The sequence below is a fragment of the Pleurodeles waltl genome, chromosome 3_1 (assembly GCF_031143425.1).
Source record: "Pleurodeles waltl isolate 20211129_DDA chromosome 3_1, aPleWal1.hap1.20221129, whole genome shotgun sequence".
Lineage (NCBI taxonomy): Eukaryota > Metazoa > Chordata > Amphibia > Caudata > Salamandridae > Pleurodeles > Pleurodeles waltl.
In genome coordinates this window covers 1,143,230,196-1,143,247,849 of record NC_090440.1, presented here as the reverse complement: position 1 = coordinate 1,143,247,849, position 17,654 = coordinate 1,143,230,196, and the positions used below count along the sequence as shown (strand labels likewise).

Sequence of the window (17,654 nt, the reverse complement as noted above, 5' to 3'; positions counted from 1 at the left end):
TTTTTTTGCAAAGTGGGTAGCTGTGTAATTTAGGCCCTAGCTCATCCGGCACTAAATGAAACCTAACAAATCAGGACACATTTCAAAACTAGACACCTAGGGGAATCCAGGATGGGGTGACCCACATGGCTCTCACCAGGTTGTTTTACCCATAATCCCTTGCAAACCTCAAACTTTGACTTTAAAAAACACATTTTCCTCACATATCTGTGATGGAAACTATTGGAATGTGTTGGGAGCCCCATACTGCCTTCCACCCAGCATTGCCCTATCTGTGCCAATAAAAACGCTGCCCAACTTGTGTGGCTGGGCCCAGTGCCTGCAACAGGAACGGATCAAATCAAGAACAATGTGGGCTCTATTGATGTCAGATGGATCCGTTCCTGTCGTTGGCACTAGGCAGTACAGCAAAAGTGGCACAGAATTTTTATCGACTTAAGTGGGGCAATTCTGGGTGGTAGGAAATTTCTGGATTCCTGCCGATTCCTAGAAGTTTCCGTCACAGAAATGTAGGGAAAATTTTATTTTTCAGGCAAAGTTTGAGGTTTGCAGGACATTGTAGGTAAGAAAACATCATCCGATTCACACAAAGCACCACCCTGGAATCACCTGGTTGTCTGCTTTTCAGAAATGCCTGTGGTTGGTAGGTTTTCATGGGTAGTGGCTGAGCATGGCACCAAATCCCACAGCTAACCCTACTGCTGATCTCTCCACGTAGCACTTTAGGGCCTTTTGTGTTAAGGTCTCTTGGCCCACCCACACAAGTGATGTACCATTTTTATTAGGAGACTTGGGGGAATGCTTTGTGGTAGAAAATGTGTGGCGCCCTGCAGTTTCCACAAGTTTTTCCTCCCAGAAATGTGAGTATAATGTGTGTTTTAGTCAATGTTTGAGGTCTGAGGTTTGCAGGGCATTGTGGGTAAGGAAATGGTGTGGGATGCATGCAAAGCACACCACCCTAGACTCCCCCAGATGTCTAGTTTCAGAGATACCAGGGTCTGGTGGGTTTGTCCAGGTGCAGTCTACAAAAGTCCAAAAAATGCAGCCGTTCACCACTACAAGTGGGATGATACTGAGAGTGAGAGTGAGCCAAACTCTCCTGGCCCATTTGTAAAAACAACACCCAAAATAATCAAATATCCTCTTGCTTGCCACTGAGATAGGTTGCTTTAGTCAGAAGGGGAGCAGAAAGACTTGAGGTTTTAGGGGTGAGGGTGGCACCTGATGTTAGGCTGGGCTACACCCACCCCATTATTTTATTTAAAATATATGTTGCTGCTTTATAGTGGGCTTCTTGCCCTCCTCCAATTGCCTTGTTTATTTGGCTGGGGAGGGGACAGTTTTGGAAAGACTGTTTTCCCATGTCTATGGGGATGGGGGTGGGGGGGTGACCCATGGTGTGTCTAGTGAGCTTTCTGCCCTCCCAAAAGGGGAAAGGGGGGACAGAAAGACTATTTTTCCATTTTTAAGGGGGTGGGGGGTGGCCATGCTGGGCAGCCCCACCCCAACAATTTATGTTAAAAAAAATAGTAATCTCTGGTGTCTACTGGGCTTTTATACCAGATGTCAAGCTTCTTGATCTAGACCATGTTATGAAGTACTTTGTCTTTACCTTACTTACAAATCAGCCGATCAGCTCATCTTACTTTCAATCGAATGACGTCAGCGCGTCATGTGTGCCTACTGTCACTACATTGGAAAAAAATAAATCCTCAGGCTGCTGAGGCGGCTCTTCCTCAACTCCTGAGGCTTAAATTAAAAAAGGAAATCGCACTGGTGATCCCACCAGAGGGATTTCCTGCCTCAGGACTCAAGGACAGCCTGGAGCTGTCTCTGCGCACAAGGACAGGTGCGGAGGAAGGCATGGAGCCGTCCTCTACATCAAAGCGGTTAACTGCTGCCCTTCGTTTACACACTTCTCATTTTAAAAATAGCACCCCATGTGTGCGAATTGGCCTATTGCAGGCACCCCCTCAAAAAATACAAATCTCCACATTTTTGAAAAATAAAACTTTGGTTAAAAAATTTGTTCCTGCATGCATTTCTGTGACAAAAAGCTTTGGTATTTGCTAAAAAATAAAAAATACCCGACATGAAATAATAATTCAAAAATATATTTTCAATTTAGAAAAAAAAACAACAACAAAAAAAAAAAAAAACACACACAAAAGAAAATCTCCATTGTGAGAAACTAGTATCCATCATCAGTGATAGTATTGAAGAAGTCCATGGCCATTGTACAAAACACCATAAACAACCAGGACCTTACCAAATGCAAGTTCATGGACATTCTATAGTGTGAACGTAGTTCATCACTGTTAAACAAGTTATACCACACTGCTTTACATACCATTAGAATATACCAAGAAACAGAGAAATTATACTTTTTTTCAAGCTTTCTTTTTGTGATGAAAAGCAGACAATACCTTTGCTTGCCGGTAAAACCCTAATGTGAATATTTAACTACCAAATGGATTATTAACATAGGAAACCTCAACAGAAACCCCACACAATACTGGTTCTCTCAAAGTTTTATCAACATTATCTCCTTTCTTCTCATGCGTATCGCTTTGATCTCTCAACCTCTAGATTTATAGACCTTAATTTTTCAAATCATCATTTGTTCTGAAAACCATGCTGTTCAGGAAACCGTACACCCAGTAGGTCACACTTTGAATTCATCTATTTAACCCACTGAACTGTTTTCTCTCATTCTGTAACAAAAGTTTCATAAGGACGTTGGTGTTTTTACTTTCCAACTATCTCAAATTCCTTTTTTTTTTTTTTTTTTTTTTTTTTTTTTCGGAAAAGAAAGAAAAATAGTTACAATCATACACAGATTTACCCGTAAAATGAGACATCAAAGATGGCTACATAGTCCAATTGATCAAAAGAAACAGGATTTTTATTATATCAGTGGGCCAGGATCCATTCTTGAAATTGTCCCCATATTGCTTTCCCTTTTCTCCTAGCCAATCTCCCCTTCCGTTCATACAAAGCAGCTTCAAGATGATACACGGACAATAATTTACCCAACCACTGCTGCCACGATGGAGGTCGTGGGTCTAGCCTTGCAGAGGAGATGCATAATCCATAAACCGCCATGGAGAGAAAAATAAAGGCTCTGTGGCATTCCCTCGTATTCTCAGCAACCCCCCGGGACCATAATCTCAGGGGTAAGATCCAACTCATATCCCACTACTCCTTTTAACACAAGTTGAATGCCATCAATTCCCCGCAAGTGGCAAACATATGAATGATATCAGCTTCAAATACCCCACATCTTGGGCAATTTGTCCCTTGTGATCCGTCCCACTTGACGAGATGGGCTGGTGTATAATACAAATCAAACACAGTCTTATAATGTTGTGCTTGTAATGAGGAGGAAAGTAACATGATATGTCCCAATTCTAATGATTTAAAGAAATTAATGCTTCCATCTGCCAGCTTACCCTTCCACTTCTCACTATACTTCTCCAGATCATCAGGCTGTTCTGCCATCAGTAATGAGTAAATTAGTTTAATTGTTATATTAGGTTTTTCCAACATATCCTTGAGTAAACAATTTACTTCTAAAACCCTGTGCCCCCTCCCGTTTTCTTACTCTAAAATTCGCGTATCTGTAAATATTTGCCAAAATCCCTTTGCTCAAGATTAAACTGTTCTTGAAGACTCAAACGTCTTAACCACGAGATCATCAAAAAAAATCTCCTAACCTTTCTAAGCCTAAAGAGGCCCATTTTACCGCATAATCATCCTTGAATATTTCGGGGAGCGACGGGTTGTTATTTATTATATTGTAATTATTGAATCTTCCCAGCCCAGTCTTCTTTCGCCATGATTGCCAGCATCTGTAGGCCGCCTCCAGTACCTTATATCATACTTTCTTGTAGTACCCAGGTTCATGAAAAGTTAGCAAGCATCCATTCGCTATTGATCCTACAAGCAACTCATAGATGTTTGAACAGTACTCTGCTTCAGTCTTATCCATCATTCCCCCCCATAATGGGCGCATATACTGAAAAGCTGCTGCAAGTTGATATAGTTTCATGTTTGGTAGGGACCACCCCCCCTTTTCCCTAGGTAAAGACATGAATTTACCTGCCCTCCTACACTTACCATAGGCCCATATAAATCTCATAACTAATCGATCCATCTCCTCGAACCGGGAATTTACGAAGCTCAATGGTATAGCGCGGAAAATGTACAATAATTCAGGGAGGAGGATCATTTTAACCACATTACACCTTCCCATTATAGTCATATGTAAATTATTCCATCTATTCATATCGTATTTGGCTTTCGCCAATATCTAATCCAAGTTCAAATTAACAATTTCTCCTACTCTTGTGGTAATGTCGATACCCAGGTATACTGCATGGTCAACCCTCTGATTATCCTGGGTGCTCACATGTAGGTTTATCAGCAGTTGCGTTTTTGCTCTATTTACCAGATAGCCAGAAAACATCCCAAATTTACTCGCCACCTCTTCAATTTCTTTCAATGCTAGATCTGGGTTAGAAGTTATAATAGCTATATCATCCGCATATGCTAAAACTTTTGTATCCTATCCAAACCTACATACTAGCGGTATCATATTATTCCCTTCTAACTGTCGAAGCATGGGATCTATAAAGATAGAAAACAGTGGGGAGCATGGACACCCCTGTCTAGTACCGCGCCCCACTTGAATACACTCGGATTGCCCTCCCATTAGCTGTATTCTCACCCCCGGTAACCTATATATAGCTTTTATTGCTAGGATACATTTCTTCCCGAAGCCATAAGTTTCCATAACCTTCCACAGATACTTCCAGTAAACCGGATCAAACGCTTTCTCTGCATCTAACAACGCGACTGCCATAGGCTCCTTCGCGACTTCTGTGGCATCAAAGAGCGTGATGACTCTCCTAATGTGTTCGGTAGTGTCTCTACCCGGGACAAATCCATGTTGTCTACATGTTACCAACTTCTTTATCACCAAAGATAATCGAGCAGCAAGGATTTTTTAATAGATTTTGACATCGCTATTTATCAATGTGATTGGCCGGTATGAACCCGGGTTCTGCGGAGCCTTCCCTTTCTTCAAAAAGACCACTATATTGGCCATATCCCAAGATGGCGGGGTTCTGCTACCGTTCTGTAGCAGAGTAAATAGCTCCATCATCAGAGGAAACAGTAGTGTTTTAAAACTTTTATATAACTCTAAGGGGATCGCATCAGGACCAGAGGCTTTCCCGGTGGCAAGATCGCTCAATGCCTTGTCTAATTCTGAGCTGTCAATATATCGCTCCAAATGTAGATAATCTTCCTCTGACAACTTATTAATCTTAATAGAGCTAAGAAATTCTAGCATCTCTGCCTCTGTAAATGTAGATGTAGTATTATATAGCTCTGTGTAATTCCTCTGAAACACTTCCCTAATCCCATCCGCATCTACTACTATTTGCCCTTGCTGATCCCTAATCTCTCTGATGACCCCAGCTGCTATTTTATGGCGTGCTCTTACAGCCAACAGATGCCCAGATCTTTCTCCAAACTCGTACCCTTCGGATCGTTGCGCCAAATATTTTTCTGCTATACTTTTTGCCGTAGCCTCGTTGCTGCCTTTGCTATAGCAATCTGCTCCTGAATATTATTTATATCCTCCCCCCTTTCTATGGCTATAATCAACTGCCTTTCTACAGCTCTGAGCTTCGTATAAGCGTCCTTCATTTTGGTTTGAATGCTTTTTTGTTTCCAGAGGCTAAAGCTTAGGGTTTCACCCCATATGCCTGCTTTTAAAGTGTCCCAAACTACTTCTAACGGGGCCGACCCCGAATTGATCTCCAAGAATTCGGCTATCCAGCCTCTCATATGGTCACAATATTCAGGGTCCTTAAGAAGCCTTCTTTCAAAGGTCCACCTCCTGACCTTATGTTCAAGACCCTCTAAATCCAGGTCCAATACTAATGGGTTATGATCTGACAAACTGCTGAAACATTTCCATACTAGCATGTACTAACAACTCAGGCAATGTAAAAAAGCAATCGAGCCAGGCCAACTCTGCATGAGGGGCTGAAAAATAAGTATACTTGGGATATGGCCCACATAGCTTTACCCAGGCATCCACCAATCCTAGCTCCTTCTGAAGCCCAACCATTGCATTAAATACTCAAGGCTTACGCCCCTGATATTTCTTAGCTGTGGGTGCTAATAAATCCTGCAATCCATCCCAGGAGCCATTAAAGTTGAAATCCCCACAAAGGATATACGGAGGGGGCCAACCTGCTAGCTCTACTACCAGAAAGTCCATTACAACCGGATCATCAGTGACTAGCCCATATATAGAGCAGAAGGTAAAGCATCCTTTTCCACAGGGGCATTATGCAATCACTCACCTTCCATTCCTGTCGGCCTAACAAATTTCAATCTATTGTCCCGATCGAGTATTGCCACCCCTTTAGTTTTAACATCTTCTTCTGAGCAAACTATCATTCTCATACCCAGTGACCCTAGAATTCTGCTATTTTTGTATTCCACGCGAGTCTCCTGTAGACAATAGATATCAGCCCTAAGAGGTTTTAAGTCTTCTGTAACTTTTCTCCTTTTTCTGGGAACATTTAATCCACAAATGTTAATTGATGCTATTCGGAGCCTCGTCATTTTATCCTCTTCTTTTTCCCTCTTACAGTTACTTCTCTGCCTGACTGAATGATAACTCGGGTATTCTTCCATTCTCTATTTCCTCCCTTATCCTTTTGACTCTTGCGACTCTCTTTATCCCTTCCTTTCCCATTTTTTCTTTTTTTTCCCCCATCCACCCTCCCCCTCGCTGAACCTCCCCCCTCCCTGCTCCATCCCCACCTGGTCTGGTCGGGCCCTCCCTCTCCACCCCTTCATTAATGCCAAAAAAGCGCAAGTTATTTCTTCTCTGTCGATTCTCGTGATCTTCTAACTTCCACATTACATCAGTCAGTTGCCCCTCATGTGTCACACACTGTTCTCTTAGGGCCTCAACATCAACTTCGACCGCTGCAGTCCTTTCCTCTATTGCGTTCTGCTTAGCTTCAATTTCGATACGTGATTTTGCAACTTTGCGGACTGTTCCTTGGAGTTGTTTTGTGGCAACCCTTGCGCGGCGATTTTCTATCCTAGTTTCTGTTTGAAGTTCTTTGATTGAAATATATATTGATTGCAGCAGCCCTGATTCACCACTAGCAATACATGTACTGCTTGCCAGACCGCCTGCATTTCCCTCCGAATTATTATTATCCATTTGTTGACCACTTGCAATGGGTATATCTGTTAGTCTGATAGCTGAATAATCCCATTTGAGTGTCTTACTATCAGTAAGCATAGAAGATTCAATGCCCTTGCTGGGGCCAGACCGCACTATTGTATGTCTACGATGTCGCTGCCGCACTGTAGGTTCTCTGCTTGATGATATATCCCCCGTCTCGGAAGATATACTACTACCGGTTTCATTTAGGTCGTGCTCGCTACTGGTAATGTCAGATTCCTCCATTAAAGAATAAAATTTATCCCCGCCGTCTTTAGCCCAGTCTGGGGGTTTTAAGCTCTTTTCGATCTCTTTATCGCCTGCCATTGATTTTGATGACATATGTTGCCAGCCCTCAGTGCCTAGTGTAGTGGTTGTAGTGGTAATTTCGACAGTCACCAGCTGTCGTCCTCACGGCTGGAATCTCAGACCACTGTGCTAAGTGTCCTGATCCTCTGATAGGGGATCCATCCCTCTTCTCTTTTGTCACCACACCACTATCCAAGATGTCACTCTGTGAAGCCCTTATGAGAGGTTTATTCATTTCGACGGAGCCCCCTCCCTATTGGTTCTTAGGGGTACCACTTCTCAGACTGACTGTCTGCTGGGGGGGGCATAGTATGTTCAGTGTAATTTCCTTGAACTTCTGCAGCAAGAAAGGATGTAATTGTGGGCTGGATTTTGCCTTTTCCCCTAGCTTCCATGGGGGAAGTAATGCCATCATGATTCTTAGAGTCTTTAGCAATGCTGGTTGCGTTTTTTTCTGCTCAATTTAGCCGCTGTCACAGTAGGGCGTCTGACCGCCCCAATTAAATCTCCTTTGTCCTTCCCTGTACGTGTTGTCTTACTTCCCTCAGCTTTATCACCTGAATGCCGGGCTGCTTTTGGCGCCATATTAATTTTCAGGGTACGGGGAAGTGTTTTCATCAACTGAACAAGACTTGCTGCTGCTGTTATCACAGTCTGTAGTACCCCCTTTAAGACAGTTTTCGCGGTCTGACAAGGATGGCCAGCTGTAATTAGCTGAATAGAAAGTGTCATTAAAGGTCACTTGCCACAATTAACCCATTACTTGTTTTAGTGTTATTGCAGATGTTAACCCTGGGGGAGCATACCCCAACATGAAAAATGTGCCCGCAGCTGCTTTTTACAACAACGATAGGCCAGTGGAAAGTTATGGTGAGGAAATACACAATGTCCAAGTATTCCCAGTTGTAGCCGCTTAACCAATAGTTTAACTGTTTAGTACGTTCTGAGGTTATCGCAAACATCTTTGTGTTTGTTATATTTCTGTCATAAATATCAATTGAGAAGCCTGATTGTATTTTATTAGGCCCTGCGAGCCCAGCATGACCCCCTCCTTGCTTCCTCCTCTTACTTGTTTCCTGTTTTTTTATGATGATGAAGCCATAGGAGGGTAGCGCCGAAGCCAGTTAAAAGGGGAAAGGGCTCACTCAATCCACGATGCACCAGGAGCGGCAACGGTAGCTGAAGCTTGTTCTGCTTTCCCGACTTGCTGCCGGGCCCTGTAAAATCCAGCCCTCGTGGTCCTCAAATCTTCATATCGTCATGTTCAACAAGGGGGGGCCTCCCGCTGACCAGATCTGCCGATTCCCTCCATCACGGTGGATCCGATACCGAAGAAAGGCAGGAGGAGCGCGATACGCAGGGGATCCACCGCTCCACATTCCGCGCTCTACAGTCTGCTGGCGTTCGGGGTGGGCGGGGCAGGACAGCCTCAGTTACGCGGCGTCCATCTTGCTCGCCCCTTAATCCCAACTATCTCAAATTCCATTAAAAAAAAAAATCCTAAAATTTGAAGGTTGAGCTAGGGATTAAGCAATAAATTGTTTTATTTCTTGAGGAAGTCAATATGCTGAGTGTTTTATGTATTCGAGAAGAAGCTCAGGAAATCTTTTTTTGTGGTGAGGATTGTGTGAGATAAAGCTTACAGGTGAATTTAGGAATAAACCTTTAAAGTGGAGTTGGTCACCATCTACTTGGGTGTTTCCATTAGGAGTTTATCATTTTTTTTTCTTCTCAAATTCCATCCAAAAAATACAGATACTATTCAAGGCAGAAAAAGACAAATGCTGTAATGGCCAGTACCGATAAAATCTTCTAAACAGCCAACAGCAAACAGCTTGAAATTTGTAAAATTCCACTAAACTCCACAATGATGAGAAAAAGACACTGGTTCCTTCACGTCAGCAATAAATAATCAATGGCCTCATGTAAGAGTGTTGTTTGTAGTCACAAGGGTTGTGAATCAGGCTTTGTTAAAGTGATACACCTTTTCATAATGTACAAAACCGCTTTTGTGAGTCAGAAAAGGCTTTCCTTTCCTACTCATAAACCGAGCTCAGGATTCTTTTCAGAATTACTGGAAAGAGGAGGCATGAAAGAATGCTTTAGAGGCTTGTGACCTCAACTACACTGACAAACCACTGAAGTGCTACCACCTATCTATCGGGCATAGCAACTGATTCACAAAGGTGAAGCTGCCCCCACGAGAGAGCTTTCCCTTTGAGAACTATCCTGGTCTTGCAGGTCATAGGCCCTACTTGGCAGCTATTCACAGAGGTTCCCAAAACATGACGAGATTAATTAATATTCTTTATTAAGTCCTTCTGTGACAACATACAAATCGGCAACTTGCAATGTGAACCATTAGTACATCAATAACATTGTAAATATCATACCCCTTCATAAATCAGTTAGTGTGGAATTTCCAAATCCCTGGTTTGAGAACATGGGTACTACATCAGACCCCAGAACGCTCCTATGTTTGATATACAACATTTTTGCTAGATTCAAGCATGGCCCTCAAACAATATCAAATACTGAACAAACAGTGAGCGTGCAGTAAATGTCCTTCAACGCAAAGAGCAACCTTAATCTCCACTGCAGCACTTCTCAGACCAACCTTTTCTAACGCAGGCCTTTACCAGCCTGTTTTTAATTACAATATACGGATATTGGTCCAAAATCAAAATTAAATTCCTTTCCCATTCATTTCAGTCGTACCATTGCTCAAACTTACATTTAATTACTTATTCAAAAGCAGCCCATGAGTCACTGGACCTGTAATGTTACAAGTCCTCTAAAATAACTCTAGAAGTCAAAACAATTACAATCACACAAGTCCTTTCTTAGCTACAACTTCATCTGCGATCACATAATATTTGTTTTTGGATGGCCCAAAGGCATTATATCCCCAGAGGTTATAGATTTGGTAACTTAAAAATTAAAGATTAGGGAGTTGAGCAACCCTTGTGGTACTGAAATTGCCAATGTTCATGAGGATCTTCAATTTTACCAATAATGAAGATATTGAAGTCTTGAATTTGCTATTGCTCTGTCCCTTGTTTAGAAAAGGGTCATTCAGTTAACTGGGTAGACTTGAGCAACAACTTATCATTATGCGTCGTCTCCATAGTTTCCGTTGTATCACTTTCTACTAAATGTTCAAGTGAAGCCAATGCCATGGCTGTTTAAAACAAACTTCAGAGAAGGTTCAAGTCCTCACCATTTAATGCCCAAATTGAAGATGATGCTTTGGAAGAAAGTAAGGAGCGGTGTGGGTCTAGCTACACAAGTATGTTCTTGCTTGACTTAACACATACATGGTCACATTTATTCTTACAATTCTGGTGATGCCTGCCATACTTGTAACAATAGGAGGTGTTTACATGAAGTTTGGAAAGCCAGACAATGGAATAATACAGCTAATGCCTATTGACTCACCTGGAATCTCCAAAAGCAAAAAGTAGAGACCAGCAGCATGCAGACCATGCAACCGCTGCTCGACATTGGCCTTTTTACTCTCCAACAACTGAATAAAATGATACAACACAGCCACAAGAGCTTTGTGAGAAATATCATTTGCTGCAAAAAGTGTCCAAACGTTCTGAAACAAGAAGAAAAGAAAGTCTGTGTTATTGAAGGCAGCCCCTACAAATTTGTACAATATATTCCTGAATCCCAAGTGCTTCCCTCCAAAGTTTGTCCCACTGGTCTTTAAAACAATGGAATTAGCATTAACAATTGTTTGTTGCTCTCTCTCACTCAAGTATTTCTCATCACACTACTGCTAAACTGCTCTACACCTACATATGTCCTCCTCAACTTTGTCTTGATTAGTTCTGCTCTGTACACATAATTGACACTTGCACAGCGTACTACACAATTAATGGAGTCCCTCGTCCATCAATAAATGTCTTTTTTGGGGAAGTTAGCTGCTCTACCTATTAGATAAGTGTGCTGACTAGGCAACATCAAAGCTCCTGGTGGGAATGCTGTTCATCTGCATTGTACTTCAATACCAGATTAACAGCTAAAGTGTAACTAACTGAAAAGAACATGCAGGCCTACCTCTAATCACAATAACCAAGTTACAGTTTTGCTTCACGGGACATGCACAACATCAGGAGATGAAATACATTTCTATTTTTGTGCCACTTAAATCTTTGTATTAGTATCTGTTTTATTAAGTTGTGCTTTTATTTTAAGAGAGCAGAGCTTTGTTTTTAGCATGAACAGCCCACCCCTTTCCCACTCAAACTCACGCTGACCCTGCTATTTCTTCTTTCCAAAAAGGACGCCAGGTTCGGGGAAGGATGTCAGAGTCTGTTCTTTATGCCTAGGGAGTTGAAACTGATAAGACAGACTTACTTAATGGAAACAATAGAGCTGACTATGGTAGATAGTGCAGGCATGGAGTAGTTACTTAATATTTCAGCAGATAAGCAGGATGGAGCCTCAACCAGATATGGAGAGATCATCACTTGGAAAGGTCTAAAAGTAACCTGACGGAGAAGATGTAGATGCAAATGAATACTAGCACCAAGGGAGGATGAAATCAGCGGCACCATGAGAAGACCTACAGTCCATACATATGAGGTAAAGCCAAAAACATATTATTTAAATAAACAGAGAGGATAGACTCTGGCAGTAAACCACACATGCACTGAAGATGAAGGTAAATTCAGGGCAAAGGTGTAAAACATCCACCTGAAGGTTGAGCTAGAAAAATGCATCCAACCAAATTGCCCTGAGACAGTGAGTACAGGCAGAAAGACACAAAGGTAATGGGAGGAATGCATACAATAAGTCTAATCACTGGCAATCATTTGAGCAGCATTCTAACTCATTGTTCTTTTGCTCACCATGCCTCCCCAGTTTGAACCCAGCCATCTGCAAATGAGTCTTGTGCTCCTCATGACAACAGTCCAGTCCAAACTGCCTGGCAAGGTCATCCCTGAACACAAGCAACCGAGGACCGGTTTCACCCTAGTTATGGGCTCACCAACCCGGTACAGCTTGATTCCAGTGACAGAGTACAGACAGTTTCAAGGTTCTGAAGAGCAATGGAAAACCTAAAATTAAAAGCACTGTTTTCGATAGCCTGTGAAACATTGATAATACAAACTCTGCCACTGCGAGTCTTAATTTGTACAGAAAATATTTTGTTTTAATTACAAAATAAGGAAAAGATCACTGGAAAGGTATGTTACAAACACACTAATCCACTAATCAAATACAGAGAAGAGCTGAATTTGAGTATTTGTCAGTAAGTCAAGACACTACAAAAAAAGCGTATCCTTCTGAGGGCCTGGACTGGCTCCCCAGGCCCGCTATTCGATGAATGGTCTTGTGCCGTATAGTATCCTGCCATTATTGTAAGCTTTATGTTGAAAACACACGCCACATGTTACAAGACTGAAAATGTTAATAAAAACATTTTTATTTTACATAAAACAATAAAAGGGTTATTAGTGATATTTCAAAGCACCATACATGTTGGTGTCATGAATAAAAAGGCACAGAATAATGAAAAGGAAAATGTATCGAGTGCTTAGTGTAAAGGGTGTCTTAGTTGGAATTGAGAATCTTTGCTATCCCAGGTACTAAGAAACTCAAAGCATCAAATACATTCTCATCCAATTACTACAGAAAGTGGCTATTCAAGACAAACTAATACAGCCCCTGGACCGTGAAGTCAGGTCCCACGGCAGCCTTACACTATGCAGAGGATCAGAGGTCTCTTTGCCATTGGAAAGTCAAGCAGCATTGGGGAGAGTAGTCAGAGAAAAGTGGTGGTTCAAGGTCAGACACCTAGGAACAAGGAGTAAGTGGTACATACCCCTTACTTCTCACATGAGAAATAAACACCCTTGTGAAATTCCCCCAGTCCAAAAACAGAGCAACGACACGGTTTCTGGACAATGGCCTTCTTGCCAAACGTACGAAAACTGGCAAATGGAAACCACCAGACGCCCACTTCCCCTCTTCAGGGAGCACTGAGTCGCTACCCTAAACCCAGGCGGAAAGTAAGGCATTACATAGAGAGCATGTAGGAAGCTGGCTCTGTATATACTATCTCAAAATGAGAAATAGTGTGCACAGAGTCCAGGGGTTCCCCAAGAGGCTTGACAGAGGCAATAATAGATAATACTAATGCTCTATTTGTGGTAGTGTGGTCGAGCAGTTAGGCTTATCAGAGGGTAGTGTTAACCATTTGTTGTACACACAGGCAATAAATGAGAACACACTCAATGACAACTCCAGGCCAATAGGTTTTTATATAGAAAAATGTTTTTCTTAATTTATTTTAGAACCACAAGATTTAAATTGCAGGTAAGTACATTAAATGTAAGGTACTTTGCATAGGTATAGATAGGACTTTGAACCAAAACAATAATGTACACAGTTTTTCATAAAATGGCAATAAGCTATTTTAAAAGTGGACACTGCAAAATTCAACAGTTCCTGGGGGAGGTAAGTACAGTTAGGTTAACGTGGTAAGTAACGCACTTACAAGCTCAGTCTCCGGGGCATAGGTAGCCCACCGTCGGGGGTTCAAGTCAACCCCAAAAACCCAGCACCAGCAACAAAGAGCCGGTAAGGTGCAGAGGTCAAAGAGGAGCCAAAATAACATAGGCATCTATGGAGACAGGGGGTGCTCCACTTCCAGTCTGCTGGCAGGTCAGTACCTGCATCCTCGGGGAGTAGACCAGGGGGGGTTTAGTAGAGCACTGGGGGGGTCCCAAGTAGGCACACAAAGCACACCCTCAGTGGCACAGGGGCGGCCGGGTGCAGTGGGCAAAAAGGGCGTTGGGTTAGTAATAGGTTTCAATGGAGGGACCCAGGGGTCACTCAGATGGTGCAGGCAGGGCACAGGGGGGACTTCTTGGGCCAGCCACCGACTGGGCAAGGGTGACGGCCACCTGCTGGTCACTGCTGCACCGGTGGTCGGTTCTTGACGGGCATGGGAGCCACTGGTGCAGTGCTTTTTCCAGGCGTCGTATTTCTTCGTCCTGGGCAGTTGCGGTCAGGGGGGTCCTTGGGATTCCCTCTGCAGGAGTCATCATGGGGGTTCAGAGAGGTTAACCTAGGGTAGAAAGGTCGTCAGAGTCGCCTAGGGATCCGCTCTGCTTCGTTGGTTTCTCTGGACATGGGCTAGGGGCATCGGGTGCAGAGTGGTGGGGACTCGCGCTTCTGGAGTGAGGTGAGAGTCCCTTTAAAGATGTTTTCTTCTTGTTTGGTTGGACAGGTCCGCTGGAGTTTCTTGGTCCCTGGTAGTTGCAGGGCAGTCCTGAGTCGGTAGAAGTCGCTGGTCCCGCAGGATGCATCGCTGGTGCAGGTTCTCTGAAGTTGGAGACAGGCCGGTAGGGCTGGGGCCAAAGCAGTTGTCGGCTTCCTCCTTCTCTGAGGGGCTTTTTAGCTAAGCAGTCCTCCTCCTTTGTAGGACATCAGGAATCTGATTTCCTGGGTTCAGGGTCACCCCTAAATACTAAATTTAGGGGGTGTTAGGGCTGGAGGGCAGTCCCTGGGGGGGGGCTACACCCTCCTTGTGCCACCTCCCTTTGGGGGAGGGGGCACATCCCTATTCCTATTGGGCTAACTCCTACAACCAATATGGAGGATTTTCGAAGGAGGGGGTCACTTCAGCTCTGGTCACCTTAGGCGTGGACCTGGCTGAGGGGGTGGTGACTCCTTGTTTTTCTCATTATCTCCCAGACTTGCCGCCAAAAGTGGGGGCTGTGTCCGGGGGGCGGGCATCTCCACTAGCTGGAGTGCCCTGGTGCACTGTAACACCAGGCTTGAGCCTTTGAGGCTCACCACCAGGTGTTACAGTTCCTGCAGGGGGGGAGGTGTGAAGCACCTCCACCCAGGACAGGCTGTTCCTGGTCACAGAGTGCACAAATGCACTCACCCCAGGGGGCCAGAAACCTGTCTGGAAGTGGCAGGCTGGCAGAGACCAGTCAGCACTAGCAGTTGGGCATGCATGCAGGGGGGATCTCTAAGATGCCCTCTGAGTGCATTTCTCAATAAATCCCACACTGGCATCAGTGTGGATTTATTGTGCAGAGAAGTTTGATACCAAACTTCCTAGTATTCAGTGTAGCCATTAAGGAACTGTGGAGTTTGTGTTTGACAAACTCCCATACCTATACTCAGGATGGCTACCGTGCACTTACAATGTCTAAGAATTGACTTAGACACTGTAGGGGCATAGTGCTCATGCAGCTATACCCTCACCTGTGGTATAGTGCACCCTGCCTTAGGGCTGTAAGGCCTGCTAGAGGGGTGACTTACCACAGGCAGTGGGTTGTGGGCATGGCACTCTGAGGGGAGTACCATGTCGACTTACTCTTGTTCTCCCCACCAGCACACACAAGCTGAGAGGAAGTGTGCATGTGCTGAGTGAGGGGTCCCCAGGGTGGCATAATACATGCTGCAGCCCTTAGAGATCCTCCCTGGCCACAGGGCCCTTGGTACCAGCGGTACCTTTTACAAGGGACTTATCTGTGTGTCAGGGCTGTGCCAATTGTGGAGACAAATGTACAGTTTTTAGGGAAAGAACACTGGTGCTGGGGCCTGGTTAGCAGGGTCCCAGCAAATTTTCAATCAAATCTGGCATCAACAAAAGGCAAAGCGTTAGGGGGTAACCATGCAGACAGTGGCATTTTCCTACAGAGGAGAATAAAGGCCTCCTCCACAAACACCCAGTTTCCGAAAACTGTTATATAGTTATATATTTCCACGTGGGAAGCATCAGGAGAAAATACCCTGCCTCCCTGATAAGCATACACATATTCCCACAACCCCTCTGACCCTCCATAGCAATGACTTCAGTCGCTCCCCGACCTCAGCACAATGCGCAGCCCACACTTCCACAACATAACCAAGTATGTAACTATCTAAACCGCTGAGGTCCCCCACGTAATCACATTTCATCTAACAGGCACCCCAGTCAAAATGTAATGCTCATAACTATTTTTTCATATGTTGCACTGCCTTACTTTAAAACAGGGTGTAGGTGAAAGACAAATGACCATCAGCTGGACCTCCCTGACACTGCCCAACTTCACGTATATCATGCATGCATGCATGCATGAAGAGTGGAATGCATAAGAGACGATTCAATCCTGCATTGAGGGAGTTAAAAATGGGGTCTCTGGTTGGCAGTCATTTGCACTCTGACCAAGCAGGGATCCTGTCAAGGAGACCAGATCCTCGGGGCTTGCACATGTTCCTAACATGTCCACCTCTTGGCAGCTCCAAACTCCACTAGTAATATAGCACAGAGTTAAAGAATGGCCAAGTGGGGGAATGGGTATTGGGTTGGGAATAGCGGGGAAGGAGACCTGTGGAAGCAAGAGTTAAACAACACAATTGCAAGATTAAGCACAATGACTTTCAATCAGTTTTGTTTCAAATTAACACATACTGAAAACATGAATAGCCTAAGGCTTCACTATAACTAGGCCTCAAGAATCTAGGTACCTTGAAATCAAAAAAAGGTTATACAAGGTTTTCATATGGACATTCCAGAATTAACATATTATATTTTTGCACCATAAATGCTCTCTAAATATAGTTCTTAGAGTAGTCACTGCATTGTAACAAGAATCAAAGAACACATGTTTTTTTCTCTGCATGAATGAACTGTACTAGATTCATGAATAACACGGCTGCGTCACTCTCTGACTAAGAGTTCCAAGACTCAAACGTTCAGGAAATATTATGCATCTTAATCAAACTTGCACTTTTAGATTTCAATGTCTAGAAATGATCGCGCACTCTGCCGATCTGTATTTCAAAGGTTAAATGCCTGGAATGAATCGCGCACACTGTTGCCGATTCGATTCTTAAGAACCAAATGCCATGAAGTGATCGTACACTCTGCCGATCTGAATGCCAAGAAGTAAATGCCAGGATTGAATCGCGCACACTGTTGCCGATTCGGACGTCACAATACAAATGTCATGAAATGATCGCGCTCACTGCCGATCTAAAAATCAAGGATTAAATGCCAGGAAAATACTTGCACACGCGATGTCAAGTTTAGGCCCAAAACTCGAGTGTCACTGGAAACTGAGTCGGG

General features: G+C 43.6%; 1 protein-coding gene across 1 annotated transcript in view; it reads right to left on the bottom strand.

The window, feature by feature from the left end:
* The window catches only part of NCAPD3 (non-SMC condensin II complex subunit D3), a 675,764-nt gene that overhangs the window by 623,594 nt on the left and 34,516 nt on the right, over positions 1-17,654 (bottom strand). The window contains exon 3 of the mRNA XM_069224452.1: positions 11,009-11,171. Within this exon, the coding sequence (XP_069080553.1) occupies positions 11,009-11,171 (163 nt within the window). The remainder of the gene's footprint in view (positions 1-11,008; positions 11,172-17,654) is intronic.